This window comes from Mastomys coucha, unplaced genomic scaffold, assembly GCF_008632895.1.
Source record: "Mastomys coucha isolate ucsf_1 unplaced genomic scaffold, UCSF_Mcou_1 pScaffold23, whole genome shotgun sequence".
NCBI classification, from domain to species: domain Eukaryota; kingdom Metazoa; phylum Chordata; class Mammalia; order Rodentia; family Muridae; genus Mastomys; species Mastomys coucha.
The window spans coordinates 81,525,144-81,553,124 of NW_022196906.1; the positions used below are offsets into that span (position 1 = coordinate 81,525,144).

Sequence of the window (27,981 nt, forward strand, 5' to 3'; positions counted from 1 at the left end):
TGTTCTACCTCTGTCACTTGGAAGCTGAGAGGATCCTTTTCCTGCCGCCCTGCGCCCTGCGTCTCCGCTGCGACTCTTGGGGGCTGTGCCTCCCAGCTGGCTGCTCCTGGCTTAGGAACTCACCGGAGAGAAGATGGCGGCTCTCACTGGAGACTCGGGTCAAGGCGGTCCCTGGAGGCAGGCCCTCCACTTGCAGGGAAGGGGGCAGCTAAGGTCGTTGTTCCACCTCTGTCACTTGGAAGCTGAGAGGATCCTGTCCCTGCCGCCCTGCGTCTCCCCTGCGACTCGTGGGGCCTGTGCCTCCCAGCTGGCTCGAGGCTGATTGTTAAATTGTTAAAAGTATAGAGCTTTGAAGTAGGAAAGAGATGTGTTTCCAAGACCCACCACTTCATCTCAGTCACTTTCTGGCTCAGGTGTATGTAGGGATGACCAGTTCTTGTTGTCTTGTTCATAGGACTAAGTGAGATGATATTTTTTCATAATACAGCATTGTTACACATTCAGCAAATATTACTTACCATACACCTTTTATTCAAATCTCACCAATTTAAATTCTTACACAGAGACAGATTCCTTTTGCAATAGCTGTTCAGTGTTTATTGAAAAACTGTAATGTCCTACATATGCTAAGGCATTTGATCATGGGGTTCCCAGTTGATGATGCTCTTTAGGAGGGTTGACTTTTTTGGAAACAGTATGTCACCTTGGGCAGGCTTTGAGGGTTTACAGCCTCACCCTACTTTTAGTTTGTTCTCTCTGTGTACAGTTGCTATGTGGTTAGTCAGCTTCCTGCTCTGGGTGCATGATGCCACGCCTACCTTGCCATTAAGGAATCTCCTTGTGGACCCATAAGCCAAAATAAACTAGTTCTTCTATAAGTTGATTTCAATCATGGTGTTTTATCATAGCAGAAAAAGGAAATTAAGACAGTATGGTGTGTTGAAGGGTGGTCTCTGATTTCAAGGAACTTAGTCTCACAGGCAGCACAGGTAAGAAAACAGTTATACTCCATACTTCAGTAGGATGTTAGCACTAAAAAAGAGTTGGAGTTAGATTGGAGGAAAATACTGTGAGCAAGTGCTTGACGCCAATGGGGAATCTGTGCCCATTAGGCTAAAGCATTTGATAGAAAGTTGTAGAAAGTTGAGGCTAAAACATGGAGCTAGTAAAGCAAACTGTGCCAGATTATGGAGCGTCTGACTAACAGTTGAGGAATAAGGAGCCTCTGTAGAAGGAAGATTTATGACTTGAGTTGCATTTCTAAAAGATTAACTGCCCTGAGGATCACTGAATGGAGAGAGAGCCCAGTGATTTTCTCTGGGATAAGAATTGTTTTTCTCACCTTTTATTCTTTGGGTGTAATTGAATCACTACAAGAGTTTCACCAATGATCAAACAAGAGGATTAAATTAGATAATGGAGTGTACCCCAGAGGGACTGACCTATTTATTTTGTGGTAAATGAATGCCTAAATTAGATATGGCTCCAGAAAGTGGATGCGCAAGCTTCCTGGAGTGTGTGTGTGTGTTTGCAATACCATTTTTCCCCTGGTACTTTGGAATGAGCTTGTTGGACAAGAGTGGTCCTGTACAATACAGGTGCTTGACATTTTCCACTAGCTCACCCTAACTAATTAAAATACTAGTATACCTGTGTAAATACACTTAGTACCACTGTAAGAGAATACTAGAGAGTGGATATGGATAAAGGACAGATTTATTTATTAGACAGGGAGTGTTCATATCTGGCCAAGGCCTTATTGTCTTGTTAGAACGTGGTGGAAGGCATCACAGGGCAATAAAGAACACAGGAGAGCTTAAGTTAATGTAAGTTAAAAATAGTCAAAGCCATTTTTAATTTACATTACCTCTCAGGACTTAAACACTTTCCAGTGTACCCCATCTTGCAGAACAGGTTTTTTGGGGGAGCATGTCTGAACATCCAGTCTTTTACCTTAAAGTCTTGAAAATGTATTTTGTAAAAGAAAACAGAACTCCAAGTGTCCTGTCACTAAATCATGTAGGCAGCATTAGTAGATATTTCCTGCAAAGGGCACTATTATAAACACAGGGATCTTCCCCAGTTTATGACTTCACGTCCCGTCTTTCCTGTTCTCTACAGTCAACTCTATGAGTTGTCTTGTCCTATGTCTAAGGTACTGCCCATCCCTTAGTCACCTGTTAGCCATCTTTTTTTTGTTTCCAGATAGATAGTGGAAAATGGAAGTGCACGTCTTCAAGTCACCATTAATTTACTTAGTAATGGCCCAAGTGTCAGACTAACAGTAGCCGAAATTCTCCTATGCCAAAGAGAAGCCATGAAATGCTTCCTGTGAGTGGAAATGTGAGAGTTCTTAGTAAGAAAAAAATCATGCCGAGGTCACTAATACCCACAAAAAACAAGTTTCCAAGAATTGTGAAGGAAAAAAGAAAATGTGTGGGGAAAAGGGTATCCATAGAGTGTTTGGTGGTGGCCTTGGTTTCAGGCTATCTCTGAGACATGTCTAGCTTATCTTAGTGGGATGTCTCTATAGGCGAGCAGTCATCCAAAGGAGGAAGCTATGGTTGATAATTTCTACATACACTGTCAATATTCACACTCAAGACTAGAAGGCGGCCATGCCAATTCCCCTCTCTCCTAGACTATGCTCCTGTCAATGGCACACATTCACTTAGGGCTTTCTCTCCTCCCCATACCCTTCCTCATAGTATTTTCCTGTGCTTGATATACTTTATCAGTGGGTTTGTAGAAAATACTGTTGGACAGTAATTTCTGATTTTCTGTTTATATTGATAATCCAGAAAGAATCCACTTTAGCCAATCTTTGGCATATCTTCTGTCAAATCTCTTGGTTGTTAAGGTCACAAATTTTGGTTCAAAATGACAATGATAACATAGTTAGTAACAGAGCTAGGACCTGGACAGTCTGAGTTTCTGACTTTAGATTCAGTACTGTGTCTATTATGAAGAAATTTGTGAGACAGAGTTTCTAAGTCCTATCTCGTAGTCAGTATCTTAAATAATATTTTGTTTAAGATTCTAGGCATCTGAATTTCCTGTATATCTTGAAGTAGACGAAAGAGTCCCTTCCCTGTAATAAAAATTAAAAACAAATCAATTAAAGTCAATCAGAAGTAAAAAAAAAAAAAAGTTAAAGAAAATAAAAGGGAAATTACATTTTAAAAGTTTTTTTTTTTTAAAAAAGAAAGAAAAAGCCAGGCATGACAGCTTAAACCTAGTACTCAGGAGGGTTGATGGCTACCAGTTTTGTAACCAGCCTGAGCTGCTACATGGCAGGACCTTCCTTGTTGAAAATGGTAAATAAAGTAAACTTCTAATGCAGGAAAACAATTTCAACCCTCCTCCCCCAACACACACACATAATGAGAGAAATTTTGGGTTTTACCTTTATCATTTTTTTTTTTTTTTGAGATGGGATCTTGCTGTGTAGTCCAGGATGTTCTCAAACTTGTGCTTCCCAGAATTTCTTTTGAAAGGCTAATAAAAGGATGGAAGTAGTCCAAGGCGAATAGATGGAGGAGGAGAGGGAAGCAGCCAGCTTAGAACCAGATATAACTTTTGTTTTCCGTTTTTTAGGTACCTTTAAAACAAGGCAGGAGTCTCATGGATTGGATCCGACTGACCAAGAGTGGAAAGGACTTAGCAGGAGTGAAGGGCGGGCTAATTGAAGTAACTGAGGAAGAGCTCAAGAAGCACAACAAGAAGGAAGACTGTTGGATATGCATAAGAGGTAAACGGTGCTTACTAAACAGTTCAGAAACTCGCCTGGGCTTTCAGATTTGCTAACAAAAATTGCCATAAGTAATGTTCTCATTTTGGACTGTATTTTTCCTTATATGACCTTTTACATTTCGATGCAGAAGACAGGGAACTAATGGGATGGAAATCTTTTGTAGCATCCTTATGTTGCATGCCCTTTGAAAGGAAGCAGAAATTTAAATTTGCCAAGAATTTAACACTGAGGTGATGCAGTTAAAACTTTTAGAGGCACCCAGTGTATGGAATAACTGCCCACCAGAGCCTTGTGATTGAATGCTGTTAGAAAAAAGATCTCTGAGACTCTACAGGAAACCATATGTGTGTGTTGTATGCACTTGTACATATGTATATGTGTATGTGCATGTGCTTGTACACATGTACACAGATTGATGAGCTTTAGATTCAGTGAGAGACTGTCTTAAAGCAGAATGAGGAGACAGCAGAAGTTAACCTCTGGCTTCCACATACATGTGCACCTATATGCTCCCATGCATACACCCACGCTCACATGTATACACAAAGAATCAGTTCATTAGGAACACCATGTTGATGTGTGTAGAGTAGCAAAGCTTCAAAGCACATAACAGACTTTAGAAGAACCGAGGATAGAATTATAATTGTCATTCAGAGTTGTAGATTTTAATCCCTTTCAGCAATTGTTAGAACTAGATAAGCGTCTATAGACATAATGAAATTGGCAGTGCAGTTTCTTTATTGAACACAAGATGGCGAAGTCATCACTGTCCTTAGACTCCAAGGCTTAGAGAAACTCCTGTGTAGTTGAAAAATGATGAATTACTCCATGTTTTTACCTTATGAACATATCTTTTACTATTATATATTTTGGGGCTAATATCATTAACAATGGTAAAAATTTTAAGTAAGTAAAGATGCTGTTCTATAATGGCATATAATACTTGCTACATACATGATAGACATTAAATTAGTTTATTAAATGTAGTCTAGAACTTTAAGATTTGTTTGAATGTTAAAACCAAAAATTAGTTTTTAATCTGTTTGCTTTTAATTACTTGAGTGCTTTCAGCCTTGCTTTGGATCTTGAGATAGCCCTAACCTTTCAACAAGCATTGAGAATATTGAAAGGCTTTTGTTTGCATGATGTCTCAGCATTACCATTAATTAAAATCAAGAAATATAAAGGAGAGTTAAAATTAATTTAATAAAGCTACTATATGTTGTACATAGTACCTATGTTTATGAAAGTAACTTTAATAAATGAAAAATACAAGAATATATAATTTTCAATTTTGGTAAATATCTTTAGTATATAGCTTAATAGATGACAGTTCATGTCTGTTGTTGTGTTTCTGTCTCCAGTCTCATAGCACATGTCCAGGTAGCTCCTAGAAAATCCCACATTTATGAAAAAAGAAGAATTTTAAACATAGTATTTTAGTTTTATTGGAAAAACATTTTCACCTTGCACCATCAGAAGTGTCTTTCTTGAGCTTCCTCTGGAGTCCGTGGGCTCTACCATGAGACTCTGTAACTTACAGAGGAGAATAAAAAAAAATGAAAATTTTCCAGTCAGTGAACATGTGGCCCAAAGCATGGGGATACTTTAATTCTGTATGGTGAGTCATGGTGGTTCACAGACATAGTTACCTAGCCTGGGACACTCTGGCACCTTCACCTGGAAGACAGACAAACAGACATAAGTCTTTGGCACTAAGCCATGCTGGGTCTAAGATGGGACTGTCTGAGGACACTATCACATAGATCTGGACTTGAAGTTACAGTGGAGTGTGGTGTAGTTCTGAATCTAGACATTTAGATGGGGTAGCCTGACTTAGGTTCTGTAGGTTGGTAAAGGCTTTTATTGTCTCTAGAATATTGGAGATATAACTCAAAAAACAAGCTTTCAACAATTAGGACTTTCAAAATTACCATTGAGAGGGGAAAAATTGGCATAATTCTTGGTATATCTATGATAGACAGTAAATAGATTTATTGGATGAATATAATCTGGAATTTTAATATTTATTTGAATATGACAGCCAAAATTCAGTTTTTAATATGTTTCCTTTATTTATATGAGTGCTGCCAGACTTTTGGGTCTTAAAGTCCTCCAGTTCTTCAAATCACCAAGCCTAGAAAACTCTGTATGAATAACTTCTTTCATGAACAAAATACCCAAGATAAACAACTTTTAAAAAGGTTTTATTTGGCCGATGCTTTCCAAGATTTCAGTCCATGGTCATCTGGCTGAAAGGCTTTGATGCAGTGGCAAGGTGTTACATGATGGTGAGAATATATGACAGAGGAGATTGCTCGGCTCATAGCCAAGAGCTAGAAAGACTGACAGTGGGGCTGGCTTTTCCTTAATGAGCTAGTTCCTTCCACTAGGCCTAGCCAACTGAAAGAGCACATAAAATGCCAATAGCACTGTGGGCTAGTACCCAAACATCAACACAGATCCTTAACGGACATTCAGGATCCAAAGTATAATACCATATGACTGTTTATTATATTTCCTCCTACATGTGTAAAGCTACAATTCATGAAATCATGTGTATCCACACAACTCATACAAGAATACAACATAAAAGCCCATCTAGTGGTGAGTGGATAATCCAAATTTGACTTATCCACATGGCATATTACCAAGCCATAAAGCCAAAACATTCTTAAGGCTGCAAAAGACTATGTTTTGTATGATTGCACTTGTATGAATTAACAAACCTATCCAAACAGAATGGTTTCTTGTGTCTGTGGAGGAGAAAGGGAGACTGCTACTGAGAGGATGTTTCTGTATGTTGTTAAATTATGGCTCCCATTATGTAGGCAATGCCCTCTTACAAGGATTCCTGATTCTTGACAGAATCAAGAGCTTCTTCCTTTTAAAGAATTATGCCTCCTGGCTTTAGTTTATCTTCTTTTAAATTAAAAATATTGTTTTTCATACAATATTCAACCTTTCCCTAACTTCTCCCAGGTCCTTTCTATTTCTCCACCCGCCTAAATCCACACTCTTTCTTTCTCTCAGTAGAGTATAAATAGGCATCTAACATCATCATCATTACAGTAATAATAATAATAGTGATAATAATAATAGTAATAATAATAATAATAATATAGTGAAAGATAAAGTAAAAGCAGAATAGGACAAAACAAACACACTTAAAAAAGAGTCAAAGGAAAAAAGCATTAAGAAACACATGTAGACCCTGAGACACACACATCTCCACATTCACATATAAATAAATTGTAAACCATAATATATAAGCAAAAGATCTGTAAAGTTAAAAGAAATGTCCAGATAAAACATTATGAGACAGAACCCACCAAAAATACTATTGAGTTAATTTTGTATTGGCCTTCTGCTGCTGGCCCTGGGGGTTGCCCATAAGCATGGTTTGTAAAATCCAGTGAGATGCTATTGGAGAAAACTAATTTCTTCTTTGTAAGCAGTTGTCAATTGGAAGTAGACTGTGGGTTAGGGATGGAGGGTTTATGTTAACGTCCCTCTCAGCATTGGGACCCCATTTGGCTTAGTCCTGTGCATGCCCTGTGCATGCCACCATCATCTCTGTGAGTTCACATGTGCATCCATCAGTGCTGCTGTGTCTAGAAGGCCTTGTTTCCTTGGTATCTTCCACCTCATTGGCTCTTAATCATTCTGCTTCCTCTTCTGCCGGAAGAGGGTAGGGATTTGATGGAGACAACCCATTTGAGGCTGAGTGTCCCAAGACCTATTACTCTCTGCACATTGCTTAGTTGTGGGTCTATTTGTGAGTCTATTCCTCCTGAAGGAGGAAGCTTCTCTGATGATGGTTGAACAGGATCTATGAGTATAACAGAATGTCATTAGGAGTCACTTTATTGCTGTTTCTTTAGCAGAACAATGGTATCTGGTTTTCTGCTAGATCCATAGCCTGTCTGTCTCGTTTCTTGGCTACCTGGGCAGTGTTAAGGATGGTTTCCATCTCTGAACCTGGGTCCCCTGTAAGAGCATCATGGGCTCTTAACTGATATGTCATCTTTCCAGCGTATTGATAGTTTTGATTGTTGACGTGACACAATGTAGAATTACCTGGGAAGGAAGTCTCAATGATAAATTGTCTAGATTGGGTTGGTGTGTGTGTGTGTGTGTGTGTGTGTGTGTGTGTGTGTGTGTGTTTCTCTTAATTGGATTACTTGACTCGAGAAGAACCACCCTGAATGTGGGAAGTATCATTTCATGGGCTGAGCTCTGAGCTGAATTTACAGGAGAGAGCAAGCTGAGCACATGCAGCCATGCATTAACTCATTGCTCTCTGCTCGTGACCATGATGTGATTTGACTGGTTGCTTCAGGTTCCTGCTTCCTTGACTTCCCGGCAGTGATGGACTGTAACTTGGAATTGTGAGCCAAATTAAACTGTTTCTCTCAAGTTGCTTTTGTCAGGATATTGTTTCACAGCAACAGAAAGGGAGACTATGGCTGTCCACAAACAGCATTTATTTCTAGTACTGGGCAGTGAGGTCTGGAACAGATTCTGATTCTGGAACAGCAGAATCAGAGATCTGCTGCTGATTTCTCATGTCATAGTCAAGGGTTGGGTTTTGTTTTTGTTAGGAAATGCTTTTTAAAAGAAGTCAAGACAGGTTGGATATGAGTCTCTGTATCAAAGGAGATCAACTGATTTTCTTCATAGTTAGCAAATGCCTTCTCTTCCCTCCACGATTAGTATATCAAATGAACATTTTACGTTATTTGGGGTTAAATGTTTATAAGTCTTCCTAAATGAGGAATCAGTTTTAGATATTAAAAAAACAACAAAACAACAACAAAAACCAGTTCTCACTGCACCTTTGAGTTGTTTTTCTAGCCGGATTTGCCTACTGTTAGCTTTCTAATGCAGATACAGAAAGCTTGCTTCCTTGATGAATGAAGCCTCCAGTCAACATTTACTGATTTTGTTCCTTGGTCTTTTTTAAAAGATAAAATTGTAGTTGATTGCACAAACAGATAAATAAATGTTTGGAGAAGCTCAAATGATGAAGGTCTGAAAATCTCTATTCCTTGGGCAACTGCAGAGATGAGGCAGCTACAGAGGCCTTCTACAGAGCTTACCCGGGGGCTCATCCTTGCTTACTTACTGGATTTCTGACTCAGGAAGAAGAAATCTGTCTTTCTCAGCTGATTTTTACCAGGGTGGTAGACGCAGTAGAATGAAATTTTATTTTTCTCTTTCTTTGTGTGTGTGCATGTATGCACACATGCATAGTCACATATATATACACATATTATATATAGTCTCTTGATGTTGGAAAGCAAGTCTGTGTGGTCCTTTGCATTTCTTTATGTTTTATGAGCAGAGACACTGATCTGGACAATACGTTTACTCATGGGTCAGCAAAATCATGGCTGCCCTCACAGCAGAGAGCTGGCCCTTTCACTGGCATTTAGGAAGGGCCTGAGTTTCTTCATCCAGGTTCCTCTCCTGGAGGAATAGGAGTGTGCAGGTCTCAGGGCTCTGTGGGAACTAGGGATCAAGGAGCTGATGTGATGAGCATTGCTTTTCTAGTTGCAGGTATTGATACAAGTATTAAACTTCCTTGTCTTAAGCAACAAGTCCCATGTTGTTTAAGAGAGATCAGAAAATTGACAAGTTAGTTAGCTAGCTCATAAGATCAGAGGAATTTCAGACATTACAGCTCTCACTACTTTGAAAAAATGAACTATTAAATGAAATGTTGGAAGAGTTATCGGAACTTAGATTTATAAGCCTTATAATTTGTAAGAAGTTCATTTGGACATCATTTCTCCTTGCTTTGATGCAGGATTTGTTTACAATGTCAGCCCATATATGGAGTATCATCCTGGTGGGGAAGATGAACTTATGAGAGCTGCAGGAGCTGATGGAACAGATCTTTTTAATGAGGTAAGTTGCTTCAGGTCATCAGAATGTCGTATGCATGGATTTAGCAGTGAGACATTTGTAGGAAGAAAATGCTTGCATTCATTTGAGATAGGTGGGCTAAACTCTGAAATGTAGGCACATTGTTCATAGGTGGCAACTGTTCATGAAATTTCTCAAATCACTTCATTATTAAAATTCTAGAGGTGGTTTCAAGTACGTGGCATGCACTTTGTCTTCTCTGCTGGGAAGACTTACTCTCATCTTGATTTCTTTTAGTAATGATGGTAATTGGCTTACAGAAAACACTGTCAGTGGGAGAAGGGACAGGTGGATCTGCTGTTACAAATTACTGTAGTTTTTTAATTAAATTAAATTAGTTAGCATATAGCCTTCTTATTCTTTCTTCACAAGGAGATAGTTGTACATCCAATCCATGTTACTGTGTGGCACCCATACATCTTGGAGAAAGTTAGATAATGTTGATTAAAGAATAGGAAACTTATTTTTCCTAAATTAATAGGAGAGGGTCTACATGCATTTCAAAAGATGTTTACATCAGTATCTTTTCCTCCAAATTTACAAATGAACATTAGTTTTCTCACTATTTAAAAGTTCCATAGAACATGTTAATTACTATCAATTTTGTTAATGGCTATTCTGACATCATAGTCATTAGAAATTTAGTAATTTCCCTTTGTTTCACATTTCATTTTGTATTTTAATGATAACTAACCATGTTATATATTACTAGGTTTTTACTATTTAAGATACCTGAATCAGATTGGGATATTTTACGGCTGTTTTGATCAAATATAATTTGATTTCTGCTTCTCCTATTTTCTGTTATGTTGGTTTTTTTTCTTAGTACTTTTTCTTTATTTTTGAGATTACAAGTAGTTAATGTTTTGGTCAGGCTGTGAGAAATGTAATTTGTTTTATGTTTAAAAGTACTTAGCTGTATCTGCTTTAATAGTGGGACATGTTTGCTCTGATGCCAAGTTGCCCTTGCTCGTTGGTCACATTAACCTTCTCTTGATAGAGTCTTCTTGCTTCTTTAAGACATGTTAACTTTGCTATTTGTTCATTTTTAGCAATGCAAACCAAATCAGCTCATGCCTAACTTGTCTGCTGTAGATTCTCTTGAGTCTCCCTGTGTCCTCTGGTTGAATGTACCTCTTAGCAGAAGATTTCTCAATAAAAAAATAAAATCTCAGAGTTTACATTCCTCAGCACTGAGTTTACATGGGCTGTGTGTGAGGAAGGCGGTGCTGTGCTTAGTACATTGCTGCATCCCATGGCTTTAATGAGCCAGCAAAGTTTATTATTTATGACTATTACTCACTTTGGAAATAAACAGTGTTGTGTTTTAGAAGCTTCCAGTATATTCTAGAAACTTCTTCCAGAAACTATCTTTCACTAGAAAGCTTTCCCTATGCCCCATATTTGAGTTGTACAAAGAATATACTGGTTCATGTCTTACTGTCTTTGTTTCCAGTTTTGTTTGCACTGCTGACCCCTTATTTTATCATTCCACATAACTGACGGACTAAGATGGCCTGTTGGTCTTTCAACCCAGTCCCCTGTGATCACAGTGCCTTACCATCATCTCTCTGTTTCCTGGTGCCAGTTTCCAGAGAAAGGGTTCTGAGCTGCTAGATAGTCTTTGTCTTTTCCCATCATGCCCAGGTAGTTTTCTGTTTAGGTGTAGTTTGGGTAACACAGCAAATATTCTCCTCTTTCTTAAGGATGATTGTCTAAGCAACATACTGCTATTCAGCTTTAAGTGACAATTGCTAACAGTGAAATGAATTTAGTCATCTGACTGGTCTTTGAGACCCTGAGTAGAGTAAATACTTTCCTTTGAGCATACATAAGTGCCTGTCTGCCGTTTAGAGTCCTGTAGTTGACAAAAGCCCTAGCCCTTGCCTCTTTGGATCTCTGTCTTTTTATCTCTCTGCTTAAATTGCCCGTGTCCTTACAAACCATAGGCAGGCTTCACTCAGTAGTAAGTGCATTGTGAATAACTGCAAATAAAATTTCAGTTTCTATTAATAAGTGCCTGCTTATTTTGTAATGTATTTGCTATTTAGTGTTATTTATTTCCTCAGTATTATTAAGATCCTGTTAACAATATTGTTTGACCAGTTTTTTTAAATATTTGAGCAATGTATTATGACTGACATTTGAGTAATATAATTGATTTTCTTTTACTGATGTTTTTTAATATTGTGTTCTTCTTTCTAATCTTTTTACAATTGAACATTTAAATTCTTTAAGATTTTGCTAATTTAAGCAGTGTTATGCTTCTAGCATAGTGATACATACCTGTAATCCTTTCTCTCAGGAGGTTGAGGCAGGAGGATGTTTGTGAGTTAGAGGGTAGCTTGGGTTATAGTTTGTTCCAGACCAGCCTGAACTCAGGTTTTCTGTTTTATTATGCAGGGAGAATATGACAGTAATTTTTATACATTGTGAACACTAATGCCTACTCCCAGTCTGTGATGCTTTTAGTTGCATTACAAATGGCAAAGAAATCAAAAGGATAACTTATATCTGAGTGTTGTTTTGAAGTTGTTGGGATCTCATGGGCACCTGACAGCAGTGTGGACAACACTGCTCTAAGCAGTCGTTCTTCTCCCGCTAGCTAACTGAATCTGCTTCAGAGCAGTGTGTGAAGTCTTAGCTCTACTCATAGTGAAATACCAACATCCTGTGGAGGTAGAGTCATGCTGCCTGTTGGCCGTTCGTCTCCCATGCTAGGTTCATCGTTGGGTCAATTATGAATCCATGCTGAAAGAATGCCTGGTTGGCAGGATGGCTGTGAAGCCTGCTGTTCCAAAAGGTAAGTAAAATTGAATTTCAATGAATGGGCATAAATAAGTCACAGTACTTTCCCCAGTGTTACTGGCCTTCTACTGTATCTGCTCTAAAGGTTTTATTCAACCTTGGGCCTCCACATGCATGCACACGTACATGCCCCCTACCCACAGACGTAAGAACGTATATACGCACACACACACATGAAAATGGACAAAAGGAAAATAAAGAATTCTGTATGTCTTTCCTTTTTTAAAAAGTGATGTATTTTATAGAAAGTTGTAAGGAGCAAAAATTGCACAGAAAGGAAACCTTGGTTTGTTTTGCTTCCTGGTTTCTAGTAATCTACCTTGCTCTCATTAACTAAGTAGATCAGTGACAGTACTGGTTACAGATGTTGGCTGAGTTGTTTTTAGTCTTGAAGTTTTACATTTAATTTTTTAAAATTAATTTTAGAGTTGGCACCTCACTCTGCTATTCCAGGCTACAGTCAAACTCATGGTCCTTTTTCCTTAGCCTCTGAAAAGTTGGGATTACAGGTGTGGCAGTTGTGTGGCCCCAAACTCAGCTTACAGTTTGACTGTTTTGATTGTTTCACTGGACTCAAAAAAAAAAAAAAAAAAAAAAAAAAAAAAAAAAAAAAAAAACCTGTAAGAAGTGATACAATACAGTGTTGCCTTTGTTTCCGGTTATCTTGACTCTTCCTTGTCTCCTAAGCAATGTAGTCTCATTCTTTGTTGACTACCTCTTTGAAGGCTACATTCTTTGAAGGCTGACTACCTCTGAGCTGGAGCTGTCCAGCTGACAGATGTTCCTGACCCTCTTTCTTTTTTATTTTTATTTTTATTTTTTAATTTTTATTTATTTATTAGATATTTTCTTTATTTACATTTCAAATGATATCTTCTCTCCTGGGGTTACTCCTCTGAAAAAAAAAACCAAAAACAACAAACCCTGTTCCCTCCCCCCTCCCGCTTTACCACCCCACCCTCTCCCACTTCCTGGCCCTGGCATTCCCCTACACTGGGGCATAAACCTTCACAGGACCAAGGGCCTCTCCTCCCATTGATGACCAACTAGGCCATCCTCTGCTATAAATATGCTGCTGGAGCCATGAGTCTCACCACGTGTGTTCTTTGGTTGATGGTTTAGTTCCTGGGAGCTCTGACAGTACAAGTTAGTTCATATTGTTGTTCCTCCTAAGGGGCTCCAAGCCCTTCAGCTCCTTGGGTCCTTTCTCTAGCTCCTTCATTGGGGACCCTGTGCTCAGTCCAATGGATGGTTGTGAGTCTCTACTTGTGTATTAGTTGGGCACTGTCAGAGCCTCTTAGGAGGCAGCTGTATCAGGCTCCTGTCAGCCAGCGCTTGCTGAAATCCACAATAGTGTCTGGGTTTGATACTCCACTATATTCATAGCAGCCTCATTTGTAATAGCCAGAAACTGGAAACAACCCAGATGTCCCTCAACAGAAGAATGGATACAGAAAATGTGGTACATCTGCACAATGGAGTACTACTCAGCTATTAAAAACAATTAATTTATTAAATACTTAGGGAAATGGATAGATCTGGAGAATATCATCCTGAGTGAGGTAACCCAATCACAAAAGAACACACATGGTAATATCTGATAAGTGGATATTAGCCCAGAAGATTGGAATACACAATGTATAATCCATAAACCACAAGAAACTCAAGAAGAAGGAAGACCAAAGTGTGGATGCTTCGTTCCTTAGAAGGGGGAACAAAATACCCATGGGAGGAGATGCAGAGACAAACTATGGAGCAGAGATGGAAAGAAGGACAATCCAGGGACTGCTCCACCTAGGAATCCTTTCCATATTCAATCATCAAACCCTGACCCTTTCGTAAGAGTGCCCTCCTGGAGTTTGAGTGGGATTGCAGAAGCAGGAATAGTTCAGATAGTGCCTTTCTGTGAAGGGATAGAGCAGTTTCTGTTCAGTCACTCGGGACACGGCTCTCATTCAGAATGAATGGTCTGTTCAAACAATCTTTGACTTCTTAGTTCAGTGAGCTTTGTAATTCAAGGCTTTATTACTGGAAGCTTCTCTCAGTAAACTACTATGTAGATCCTGGGATTTTAGATCCACAAAGGAATGTCCATGGTCACATAGAGGTAGGGAACAGGGGCTTGGATCTACAAAAAACAGGAAGTTGGAACCAAGCCCCTGTTTATGGCCTGGACTTGATAGAACTATGTATGTATTTAATGGAAAAGTTTGTAACAGTAGAGGGAGATACTGAACTTTCATGTCTGTCTCAACCTTTTTTATAAGGTGATGAAGGAGAAGAAAGAATTTGGTTCAAGAATCTGACACAGTGCTCCCAGTAGTGAGGGTGTGCTTCATGGTGTTCCTTGAAGGCAATATTGTGGAACTTGGTTTTTATGAAAAGAAAATCTTCATTGTACTTCCAGCTCAGCAAGAAGGCCAGGAGCTTTTCAGCTCAGATTTGTCTCCCTTAAGTAGTAGTGGAATTTGTAGGAAGAGAAGGGAAAAGCAAGTTGTTGATTGGTCAGAAAGGAGAGTTTGGGGGTTCTCAGTATAAGAATAGGAGGGCAGTATACCACTTCACAGATTACATAGGTCTTTTTTTTCTTCTTTTGGTTTTATATTTGAGACTAGCTTCCATGTAGACCAGGCTTACCTCAAATTTGCAGCTATCCTTTAGGCTCTGCTTCCTAAGTGCTGGGGTTACATGCCTGCCTATGCAGGCTACCTTTATTTTATTTTATTGAGTGCTGGGGATTGAACCCAGGGCCTTGTGTATGCTAGACAAGCATTCTACTACCACTCGGCAGCACTTGCTTGGTTATGTTTGAGGGTAGTTAGTGTGTCATCCATCAGGGATTATGCGCTCATATTAAAAGAGCATTGACTGGTGGAACTAGCTGCTTCTATGCACATTCGCACTTGGAAGCCAGCCTTGGACCACATTTGCATGGGTGCTGATAGCTTGTCCTGAAACAGCTTGGGTTCTCTCAACTAAATAACATATTTAGTTATGTACCAGTGTAGCCAGGCCTTTCCAAACCAACTTCAGTCTGATCTACTTGGGAATTTTTATTGGCCACTTACCAGTTTGAAGCAAGGCTGGAATTTAAGCATATCACCTACGTGATCCCAGAAACCTCAAACCAAGAGCTAGTCTCACACTGCTGTTTCCAGTGTACCTAGCAAATGCCCATGAGGATTTGTATCAGAGGAACATGAATTCAGCCTGAAACCCTCTTCCCACAGACACCCAAGGAAGTAAGTCAGAAATAAAGGGCAGTTGTGCTGTTGAGCTATGTTATACCTGTCCAGAGTTGTGATAATTTTTAGGGAAATGAGATTGAATTGGTAACCTAAGTTTAAAATGGGACTATTAAAAGCAGCCATGTAGAAACTGAGAATGAACCAGTGAGAACTGTGTTTTAGAAAGGAAAAAAATAGAAGCATGTAATATTAAAAGCTCATCACGTGAAGAACTCAGTAGGTAAGTCAGGGAAACTGCAAGGAGCATGAGATGGAAGAGCAGAACTTGCACAGAATGGCTATGGTGCATGGGGAACACATGTAGGAGATATGGAGTGTCCTCAGCCCAGGCTTCTAGAAGAAAGTCCTAGTGAGTGGGGAAGAGTATAAGAAGGGGGTATGGCTAGAATTTCTCTGAATTCATGAAAGGCAGATATCTAAAGTTTAGTAAGCAAACCCTAGACAAGACCAATAAGCAGCAGAGCATGTGAAGCAGCGTTGGAAGTGTATACACCCAGAGATGGTGGAGAGTAGCCAGAGGGAGACTCACCGACACAGTAGGGACTCTCACACAGCAGCTAACTTGGTGCTGGCTGCTCCAGCTGAATTCCCAACTAACAGCAGAGGCTAAAAGTAGAATGAATAGTGCTTTGAAAATGTTAAGGAAAAGCAACTGTCCGCTTAAATCACTCTGTAGAGAAGTTAAAACAGATGTACATTAGACCATCAAAAAACCAAAGCCCCTCCCCATGAGGGTAGAACCAAGGGGATGAGGAAATGGAGATTTCAGCCTAAACCCTAATCATAAAGGACTTAATTATAAACACTGCTCTTTCTCTCTGCTGGTTCAGGGAAGGGCAGTGTCTTCTGAAAAGAAGGTATGAGCTTTTTAGAAACAAAATAAAGACTACTTTCCTCTTCCATCTTTATTCATGACACCGATTACTGAGGCAGCATGGCCTTTGCAAAGAGCAGAGTTTCATAGACAGATCTGGGTCCAAGTCTCATCTCTGCTACTTAGACCTTGTTTTCTTAGGTACCAGTCATAGATGGCACCTAATGGTAATAGTTTTCATTAATAAAATGAAGTATAATAATAAAATGGGAAAATGGCACATGAGTAAATGTGCTTGCCACACAAGTTCAGACTCCCAGAACCCAAGTAAAAGCTGCCCATTGTAGAGCAGCATCTCTAATCCCAGTAATATCTAATAACTGTACTAACTCCTACAAGGAGATGGGAGGCAGGGACAAGAACTAAGCTGACTAGCCTATGCCCAGATACATTGCTTTTTCAGTCAGACCAATGCCCAAAGGTTATCCACTGTCTTCTACCTTTGTGCCATGACCACATATCAACAAGCACACACATGGCAACTTTAATATTTAATACATTTACTCACATGGATGAGCATTTTAAAGATATTGAGGAATTAACTGAAGCAAAATTTGCCAGCCAACTGGAATCTAAGCAACATGTGCGTGTGCATGTGTGTGTGTTGGGGGATGGTGGCTAGAAATGCCGCTGGTGTCCTGTGCCTCACTACTTATAACACTGAGGCTATTTTTTTTTTCAGTTTATTCCTACAGTTATTAGGTATAAACTAGCACGTGATGCTATGCTTCACCATGAAAAGATGGTTCTTTTCCAGTAAAGAGGAACATTCTTGTTAATTGACAGGACCTGTGAGAGTTTTGGGGAGTCAGCTGTTTGGGTCATGAGTATTTTGTGGATTAGTAGCAGTGATTTGAAATAACTTGCGAGGCATTAGGAAACAAAACAAAAATTTTATAGAGCAAAAAAGCAATGTTTGAGAGCAAAGGGACCTTTTCCTTATAAAAATATTTTTATACAATATATTTTGATCATGTTTTTTCCTCTCCCAAACATTCTTCCCACCTACCTACCTGCCCACTCATTTTTGTATGTTCCTCCATTTCTCTTCCTCTTAAATAAAACAAAACTCAAACAAAAAAACAAATAAAACAAATATACACACATACACAGACACACACACACACATATGAGGGAAAAAAGTCCACAAAACAAACAAACAAAACATGTGTAGAGATTGTTTTGTGTTGCCAGCTACTCCTGGGCATAGGGCCTGCCCTGGAGTGTGATTGATATACCTAGTGACTCTACATTGGAGAAAACTGAGTTTTCCCTAACCTGTGTCTATCAGTTGCAAATAGCTTCTTGGTGAGGGGTAGGATCCTGTATACTTCTCCGTCTGGGTGCTGGCACCCTGTCTGGCTTGAACTTGTGCGGGTGCTTTGTGTTCTGCCACAGTCTCTGAGAGTTCATGTGTACCTGTCCCACTGTGTCTAGAAGTCGTCTCAGGAGTTATCAGTTACCTTTTCTTCTGCATAGATCCATGAGCCTTTGGGGGAGGGGCTTAACAAAGACATCTCATTCAGGACTGAGTGCCCCAAAGTCCCTTATTCTCTGCACATTGACTGGTTTGGGGTCTCTGGGTCGGATCTCATCTACTGCAAGAAGCTTCTCTGATGACCATTCTACAGGGACAGTCATACATCACTAGGGGTCATTTTATTGCTATAAGTAGCAGTGGGGTTGTCCTTTAGGCTGGTGTCAGTGTCTTGGTCACTTTAGCAGAGGCAAGTGTGGGCCTTAATTTCTTTCCAAAAAAAGTGGTTGTTTATTCCACTATTGTAGTGTGTGTTTTACAGGCAGATCACTATTGTATATTTCAGGGCTTGTGGCTGGGAGATAGTACTAAACTAAGTTCCTTTTTCCTCCTGTGGTGTGCACAGTACTTTTCAGTACCATGAATGTCAGTCAGTCACTGAGGGTGAAACTTTTAGTTGGGCAGCAGCTCAACTTCTCTGAGTTGAATGACATAACTGTTGTATCCATCACTAAGACCTTACCATCAGATTGTCCAGAGTAACCAGTAATCCTAGCAATACCTGCAGTATTTGGTGGGTTCCATGGGACCCCGTTGGCACGTGCATACACATGCGTGTGTGTGTGTGTGTGTGTGTGTGTGTGTGTATGTGTGTGTGTGTGTGTGTGCACATGCATGTGTGTGCCACAAGTTTGATGGATCCTTAGGCTAGTGTTGAAGGGGTACCCTACCTTGTGACATCTTTCAGTTTGAAAATTTGGATGTTATTTTAGTTTATTGTTCTTTAAAACTTTAAAAAGCTCCCAACAACTTGCTGAGGGGATTATTTTGATAGCACTTGTGTAGCTATTAAAATATATTAGACTTTTGTGAATTGGCTGCTGTCATTACAACTAGACTTAAGATCCAATCTACCCCCCCCACCCCACCGCACCCCACCCCTCACCAACCCGCCCTGCCACCATGCTGAAGAAGTGAGTGCCGCTGACTGGCAGGGCAGTCTCTGACTAACTGAGCTCTTCGAGAAGACAGACTTTATCCAGACAGAATATTGCCATTTAGCCAACATTAGGAAAGGATATCAGTTTGGTTTTTCATAGAGTCTTTCAAATGCTGCAACTTGTTTTCAACAAAGAATACAGAATTTCTTCTTAGGGAAAGATTTTCTCTTCCAACTAAAATGATGCAAATGTCAATGTGTTTAACATGGAAAAGAGTTTATATGACTCAGCTTTTAAAAACGTAGACTGGTATAATTGGGAAGGTAATTTAAGTAATTTGAAGCTTTCTTCATACTGGAATTTTTTTATATTAAAAAATGGGCAATGGGGGAGTTGCTTCTGAAAAGATCCAATAAGTTATGGCTGATTGAAGTCAGAGTACATTTAGGCACAGTAGTCCTCTGATGTAATTTTTTTTCCTAGAAAATTACCTAGAGTAATTTTTCAAAATCTATGAGTGCCTTGGGTAAAAACAGATTTTTTTTTTAATGACAAATGAAATGTATTAGACTGTGGCTCTAAAATACACGGAGATGGCTTTAATTTGCAGTACTGTGAATGCACTGTTTCTTTTCAGGTAAAGCAGATAATCACAGCTGCAGTAGCCATAACAGGTCACACTGATGGAGGACAGTTAGGACCAGGCAGTGGACATCAGTGCTCCCTTACAAATGGCACATGGGGTTCTTTGGCAGTGATAAGCAATAGGCATTTGAGGTACAGCTTTTATCATGCTTTAAGGCTTGTATGTTTTTAAGAAGTATTAAACAGCAGCATGTCAAGAAAAGTAGGCTGGGGTTTCGGGGAGATGGATCAAGTCTTGGCTGTGCTGAGGAGCTGTGGGTCAGTGTAGGCCTTGGCCTCTTATTTGCATTCTTGAGGAAGAGAAAGGCAAGAGTTTGCTGCAGATTGTAGGAGTCCTTTCAGTTGTAGAATTATTTTGATTAAAAGGGGGAAAGATGATAATCTGGTTTCCTTAGTTCTGATTACTGAGTGTTGGATGAGTAGATTAGACATGTTTATGGGAATTTGGATTATTCGAAATTAGGAGACAAATATTTGAAAGCAGAGCATGTCACACACCTGTGACTCCAACCCTTGGGGGGGCGTTAAGAAAAAAGGGCCACATGTTTAGGGGTCCTGAGGCTAGTGAGAAGGGGAACACCACCTTGTGACATCTTTGACATTTGTTATTCTTTAAAACTACTAACAACTTGCTAAGGGGATTATTTTGACCATAGTTGTGTAGACTTCTGTGGTTATTAAAATATATTAAACTTTATGAGTTGGCTGCTATCCTGAAGAATATACCTGAACAAATTTTTCTGGGTTTTAACTCTAATAATTGTATTATATATACATATGAAAATCTTAACATATTTGCTTGATTTTGTTGACTTTATGCTTATTATAGTATAGGTACAGTTATAGACTAACATACTGATAATAGATAATAAAATCTCTTCAGAGTGTTAATATTTGTATTTTATAGAATATAACTAGTAAGTTATGTCTTTTTATACTAATTTAGAATATGGCATCTCAGACAAAGCTTGGAGTGTAAGTGCTCTTAGGATGTGTATGTGGCTCAATGGTAGAACCTGTGCTATGCATTCTCAGAGTCCACAGATTGATTGCCAGCACTTGGGAGTAGGGGTCAAGAAATAAATTTACTAAAATACTGGGATGTGGATGCACAGATGTATGCGTGGGTATATACACTACACACACACACACACACACACACACACACACACACACTCCTACGTATCTGGAGAAATGGGCTGATGGTCTCTACTAAAATGACTTACTTGAAAGAAAGGCCTTCCATATCAAAGCCCCATTTCTATCCTTGGAATTTCTATCCTATTTAACAATAACGTTACAATAAAAATGACTTGATGTTCTCTTTCATGTTATAGTATTTTTATCTGACTTTTTCCTTTCCAATACAGACTGTCATGAAGGAAAGAGAGTCTTAAATGGTAAGTCATATAAATTAATAATAAAAATTACTCATATTTACATGGCTTATGTGTGGTATTGCTACATAGAATTATCTGGGGTATTCAGATTTTTTTAATAAATGCAAAAGCTGCTGTTGCTTAGGCAAACTTAAGGGATTTACGAGAACATTATGGGCCCGTTATTTTAACTCTTTCTCCTAAAATAATTGCTTCCATGAAATCTCTGAGCCCAATGCATAAATGCTTATAGTAACTAAAACAGGGCTAAGGTGGTCTCTTGGGCATGTGACTTCACCTCTGGTGTTAGGACAGATTTCAGTAGCTTATTACTCTAGGCTGTTCCTTGACTGAGCAGTGTGGACATCCTCATGGTTGGCACTGCCGTTTTAGCACCCAAGTGTGGTGTGGTGGTCAATGATTCATGAATGGGGCTCCTCAGAATTATGTTAACTGTACCTATAGATTCAGATAGTCTTCCTTCCCTGTTTATAAAACAAAGTTATAGAAATAGAGTTAGCAAGCTAGGTTTTCAGTAGAATTACCTTCTTTTAAAGAGAGAAGATACTCTGTAATTTGCCATTTATGATGTTTGAAGTTGTTATGGTATAAGACTGCAGTAAATGCAGGGCTGGCCTTGGGCTTCATCTGATGGTTGACTCTTCTGTGATGCTATAGAAATAATCATCCCTCTTGCCTACCACATGTGGCTTTCAGCATCTTTGGTTTTACTCTATTTAACGTTTCAATTAAAGAAAGCATTAAATGTGAAACATAGCACTCTTCATTGTGGAGCCCTTACATGTTGTGACTTGGATCCTGTATAGTAGTGAGGTACATATGTATCTGTTTTTGTGTATGTATATATGTACATGTGTATGTATATTTGTACTTTGTAACTGTTTCTACTTTTGACTCAGCTAAGTCTATATGGTAATTCTATATTTGCAAATGTAATGTGCCTGCTTTTTGTGTCATTATTCCAACAGCTGATTAAAGCCCTGAGTGGGCTAGATGAGTTTTGTTGTGCAGTAGGGCCCAGGTCCCTTACACTGGCGCATTTTGTCAGCTAGCACTGTTGAGAGGGAGTGTGTTCTTTTGGATCACCTTACTTATTTACGCTGCTCTAACTTAGGCTTACCCTGTGTTCCCAGAAGGATATCATGTAAGATTTGTTTTATGGCTTCTTCTTGGACATGTTGAAGTCAAGATAGATTCTGTTAAGTTTGGCATTGCTCTCTTCTCATAAGCTGTATCTCTGTGCTGCTCTCTTGATTTTTAAAAAGCTATCTGGAATTGATCTCCTTTGTGCTGTGGTAGGTTTGACTCATTAGAAGTATAATGTGTATAAGGATAGACAAAAAAGCCAGACCAAAGGACACCGTATCTTATGATCCCTTCTCTATATAGTAAATAGTGCCATTAATACATGTCCGTCAATTTAAAACTAGTTTGGTGTCATAAGTCACAGTAGTGGCCAGCACTGGGAGAGAGCAAGCTTTTGGAAAGCTTGTAAAGAGCATACTGCGACAAGGGTCTCTGCCTTATGAAGATGCATTGAGTAGCACATTTATTACTTATGTCCTTTATGTGAGCATGCTAACATGAGTCAAGTGTGATGTAGTTAAATTACTGTTTTGTTTTGTTTTTGTGAAGGCATGCTTCCCAAGAGCCAAGTGACAGACACACTGCCCAGGGAAGGCCCTAATTCTCCAAGGTATGGACTCTTTTTACATTTCAAAGCGAGAGCAGTTCTACACAAACCACAAACATTATAGGAAAGAACCAAAGGGCTTACTGCTTCCTGCCAGTCAGTCTTGCTTAGTGCATGAACTGCAGTACCTCATTTATCAGACGCAGGGGCAGAGGGAGATGTTCTATGAACAGATTTTAAGTTCCCGAAGTTGGTTCCATTTTAAATACTTTAAAACGCTGTCTTAATTTTTTTTCTGATGATAAAATGTGTATTCAGTTTAGAAAGTTTAGAAAACACAGAAACAGGAAAAATAGCTATAACCCCATTAACCCTAGTCATAGATACCTAACATTGTGCATCCTGACTTATGCACTTCCTGTCCATACTATACTCAAATTACGGTTACAGTCTTGCCTGTGAGCAGTATCTGTTAGCATTCTGTGAAAGCATTTTTTTTTTTTTGTATTTGATCACATAATCATGCCACTATTTATTTTAGTATTCAATCTTTATATACTTATTTTGGTGGAGTTTTTTTAAAAAATAAATTTTAATGGAAATACTTAAGCACTAATTTTCCTGACCAATTAATACCAACTGTTTGTTCATGGTGCTTTAAATGTACTCAGGCTTCTTTTTTGTTATTCTTTTCCCCTCCGCTGGTCTATGCTGCTCTAACAGAAGTACCTTGCTATACATAGGGTTAAATAAGTTTGTGGACAGTTTTGTTAAGGGACTAAGATAAGAATGCCTCCATGTGGCTGTCTTTGCATAGGTAATCAGTATTGACTTGATCAGCTTTACCTTAACTTTCATTACTGACCCATTACCTTGAAGAATGAATTTCTTTTAAAAATTGTGTGTGCACATGTGCCATGGTGTATATGTGAAGGTTTTGACAACCTTGGGCATGGGTCCTCACCTTCCACCTTGTTTGAAACAGGATCTTTTTTCCTTGTCCTTTGCTGCCACATGTGCCAAAGGCAACTGGCCTGTGAGCTTTCAGGAATTCTCCTGCCTCTGCCTTCTATCTTGCCATAGGAACATTGGGATTACAGAAGTGCAGTCCCACATCAGGCTTTATGTGGTTTATTTGGCTTTGAACTCATGTCCTCATATTCATTTAGTAAGCATTTTTACCACTGAGTCATCTTCCCGGCTAAAGAATGAATTTCTTTAGTAGTGATATTTTCATTATAGAGAGGAAAGGTAATAAGCATGCAGATTTCTTCATGCTCTTTAACACACATATATATGTTCTGTTATTACTCTGAAATTTTAGTAGAAAAAATATAAGCTTTATTTTGCCTATTTTGGTGGTTTTATTCAAATTCATGGAAGTATAGATATTTACATTTGTAAATAGATGTCAGCCATATCATGATAACTGTAACATCTTAAGACCACCATTCAGAAAAGAGTTTTACCATGAGAAATGTATTTCTCACTGTGGATTTTATACATTGATTGACTTCATGTGTTCTTGCACATCATTCTGAGTATTTTTTACTCTTACTGTCTTACAGCTATGATTGGTTCCAAACAGAGTCTTCAGTCACCATTGTTATATACACCAAACAAAAAGTAAGCATCTATCGAAAACAAACACTAAGAATTAGTTGGTTTATTTCTATGAGGCCCTTTGCTACAATCTTTTCTTGTTAACCTGTTCATTCTCCACAACTACCCCAAGGTAGAAAGCACTGTTCTCCCCATTTTACAAAGAAGGATTAATTTGTTTTTGTAACTTAGGTATTCTGGCTCCTGCCTGGCAGATGTGCTGTGTAGCCTTTAAACTATTAAGCATTGTGTGTACTTTGCAGTTAACTTCGCCATAAGATTACATCTTCTGAGATTAGAAAGCTTATACTGCTGAGACTTAATATGCTTGAACTGTTAATGGCCTTCAGGTGCCCCTGTGTGACAAAGGTTAGGGAACTCATTCACTTATGGGGCCTTTGAGTGGCACCTCTTCTATATGAGGCACCATTAGATGTTTTCAGCCACATAGTCCAACACCTGCTGAGTGTCCACATTTGAGCCTTATGGATCTAAAGGCAATCTAAAGAAAATCCCTGGGATTTTCAAGAGTTCAAGCTACTTTTATAGAAGTGCAGAGCCTCATCTCTCCTGTAGCAGGGATTTGAACACTGTGCTGGAGTGGCCACCTTCTGCCTGATAACAGTTGTGTTCGCTCAACACACCACTAGTCCTATATGCTCTTCCCTCTAGCTCTTGTTTCCTCATCCCACAGTCTAAAACCAAGGGGGCAGCCCCAGAGAAGCTGGGGTCTGCTCTGCATTAATTCTCATGGGGTTTGAAGTGCAGTGACCAAGGAAAGGGGAGACTACTAAAGGACAGTGTAGTCAATGCATGATATAAGTAGTAAGTGTCACACACCTTCACTAAGTCTACATAGAAACAAAAGACATCTAAGAAGTCCCTGAGTAAACAGCATAGCAGACATTAATAGGTTATGTACCTCTCCAGCATCACATAGTAGTGGAAAAACTAAAATGAAAATAACTAAAGATTTTGATTTCTGGCTCATATTTTTATTTTTTGCTAAATTGTTTCTCAAAAAAAAAAATATTCTTGAGCAACTAATAGATACTCTACAGATAGTCTCAAGGGTTCATAACTTCAAGACAAGGACCATGGTGGATATTGGACAGAGCACATGTCTGCTTAGTGCTAGTCCTGCCTTTGTAGAATTACAACGATGTTTAGAGAAGGGTCAGAAATTGCCTTGGATGAGAAAGAAATGAGAACCAGAAGTAATATTTATGTTGCTGGAGATCTATAATGTTGTACATGAAAACATCACTCACCACCCCACAAATGGGGTTGTTGGTGTCAGTTCTCATGCTTTAATCTTTCTGTCTTAACTTCCTTTTAAGAATATCAATTTAGACTCAGTAATCATTGACCTCCAGGATGACTCCTTGAGAGCAGAAGCAGTCATCAAGGACCATTCTTACCTTATACATATTGGTGAGTACCTCATTCTTATCCATGGGAATAGCTTACTTCCTTTCCTTTATGGTAATAGCATGCTCTGCAGTCGAGAGTGCTGTAATATTTTATTTGCTATTGTTGCTTTGGGTTGTCATTTCTGATCCTTTTATAGTTATTGTTTTCCTTCATGCTAATAAAATGAAAGCATGATCCCCTTTCCAAGTTTAAGCAATCAGAAGTCTAATGTGTGGTCCATCGCATCTCAGATCCCTGACTTTAAGCAATCAGATGTGGTCAGAATCCATCATAAAAGTCTCTCATACTTGATATCTATAAGTCCCTGAAAACCTTTGGTCACCATCTGAGCATTCCTTATTGGGATGCCCAGTCCTTGCCAGCTCTGCCACAGGAATTCAAAGTCAGAGACCAAATAGCCTGGACTGCAAGTTCATATTGTGTCCCTCAGTTGCCCACCTTCTCACAGCCCAAATATAAAGTGGTCTGTCAGAAGCAACAAGTTAGCTCTGAAGTCTGATACCAAAGGTACCCAGTGTGGCATCTCTTTCTCACTTATAGTAAGTTTGAGTCTAGGATTTCATTGTTTTCCCCTCTTATGACTATGACATATTTCTAGTTGGAAAATAGATATGATACACAGAAAATATATCCAAATAATAGCAAATATATATTAGTGTTTTAAAATAAATTGTTACTGTTTTATCTGTGCTTGATATGTATGTGTAAGTGCCATGACATACTATGTATGAAGGTTAAAGTTGTGTGGATTGGGTCCTCTCCTTTCTACCCTTACATGGGTTCCAGGAAAGGAACTCGGGTGATCAGGCTTGCATGGCAAGCACTATTTCAGGATATATGGTCATATTATGAACCTTGAGACTGAATACTGGGAAAACCTGTCTCTGGTTATGGTGTGGCTCAGCCCTAGCACACACATTTAATCAAAGAGTGTTGCAGGATATTTGATCATACTATGAGACTGTACTGAAAAATCTGTTTCTAGTTGTGGTGTGGCTCAGCCTTAGCATACATCTTTAATCCCAAACAATGGAGGTAAAGTTAGTTTGTAGTAGGAAACACCTATGTTTAAAAGTGATGTCTAATTGTGTAGTAGACAAAGTGACAAATCAAAGAAAGATTTGACTGGATAGGATATGTGTATCTCTTGTGAGATAAAAACTGTAAGAGGGAGCAATTGGGGGTTGGGGGGAGGAAGTTTCACTGGAGAGTTTTATAGAGACAGGTTGGAGAGAGAGAACAAGCTAGACAAGGTGAAGACAGAACGAGCCAGAGAATGAAAAGGAGCAAGAAAATAGAACAGATTGCCAGAGTTAGTTTGAGGCCAAGCAGAGCAATTCGGGAGAAGCTGAGAGAAGCCAAATTGAATCAGTCAGCATGGAGAGGAATTTTGAGCCAGAATAGCTGAGTTGACCAGCTAGCCAGAGTCTAGAAAGAGCTAGAAAGCAAGTCTCAGGCTGAAAACATTCTAGCCCTAGATTAGATTGTACAGAGGCTAAAAGTTTCCAGGACTAGGCCTAGGTTAGCAGACTAAAGCAGTAAGCCTCAGAAATAAGAATTACTATAGAAGAATAAAAGATATAGTTAACAAAGCACCTTTACCCATTGAGCCATCTTACCAACTCCCACAACAATGCTTTAAACAGGCCAGTTGGTTGAAATTCTCAACTCTCAGAAGTCTACTTACTACTTTGTTTTATTAATGAAGAGAAGTTCCTTTAATTCTGAATTCAGTCAGAATTTACTATTTTTTTTCTTTACCAACTCCTCACCCCTGACCCCAGCCTCATTTAATAAATGACTAACTTCAAACCTCCAAAGAAGTTGTTCTCAATCTATGTGTCACGACCTCTCACAAGGCTTCTATATCAGATCATTATGATTCATAACAATAGCAAAAATACTGTTATGAGGTAGCAATGAAAACAATTTTGCTGTTGAGGGTCACCACAGAATGAGGAACTGTATCAAAGGGTCATGGTGTTAGGAAGGTTGAGGACCACTGTGTCCTAAGCTTTTTTTCTTGGTTCTTCTCTTCATTAAAGTTTTTAAAGAGATTTTTGTTTCTACTTGTGTATGGCTCTTTGTATGAATTCAGATCCCCTAAAGTTGAACTTACAAAGTGATTGTGAGCTGTCCAACCTGGGTGCTGGTAACTAAACTTGAGTCCTCTAGAAAAGTAGGGAGCATTCTTAAGCCATCTCTCCAACCTCTAATTCTTGTGGTTTTTTTTT

At 39.0% G+C, this 27,981-nt stretch overlaps 1 protein-coding gene across 1 annotated transcript in view; it reads left to right on the plus strand.

Moving 5' to 3' along the window:
• Positions 1 to 27,981, plus strand: part of LOC116072081 (cytochrome b5 reductase 4) — a 63,528-nt gene that overhangs the window by 7,935 nt on the left and 27,612 nt on the right. Inside the window, exons 2-8 of the mRNA XM_031343319.1 lie at positions 3,598 to 3,751; positions 9,567 to 9,667; positions 12,407 to 12,488; positions 21,049 to 21,078; positions 22,714 to 22,774; positions 24,280 to 24,337; positions 25,654 to 25,747. Of these exons, the coding sequence (XP_031199179.1) occupies positions 3,598 to 3,751; positions 9,567 to 9,667; positions 12,407 to 12,488; positions 21,049 to 21,078; positions 22,714 to 22,774; positions 24,280 to 24,337; positions 25,654 to 25,747 (580 nt within the window). The remainder of the gene's footprint in view (positions 1 to 3,597; positions 3,752 to 9,566; positions 9,668 to 12,406; positions 12,489 to 21,048; positions 21,079 to 22,713; positions 22,775 to 24,279; positions 24,338 to 25,653; positions 25,748 to 27,981) is intronic.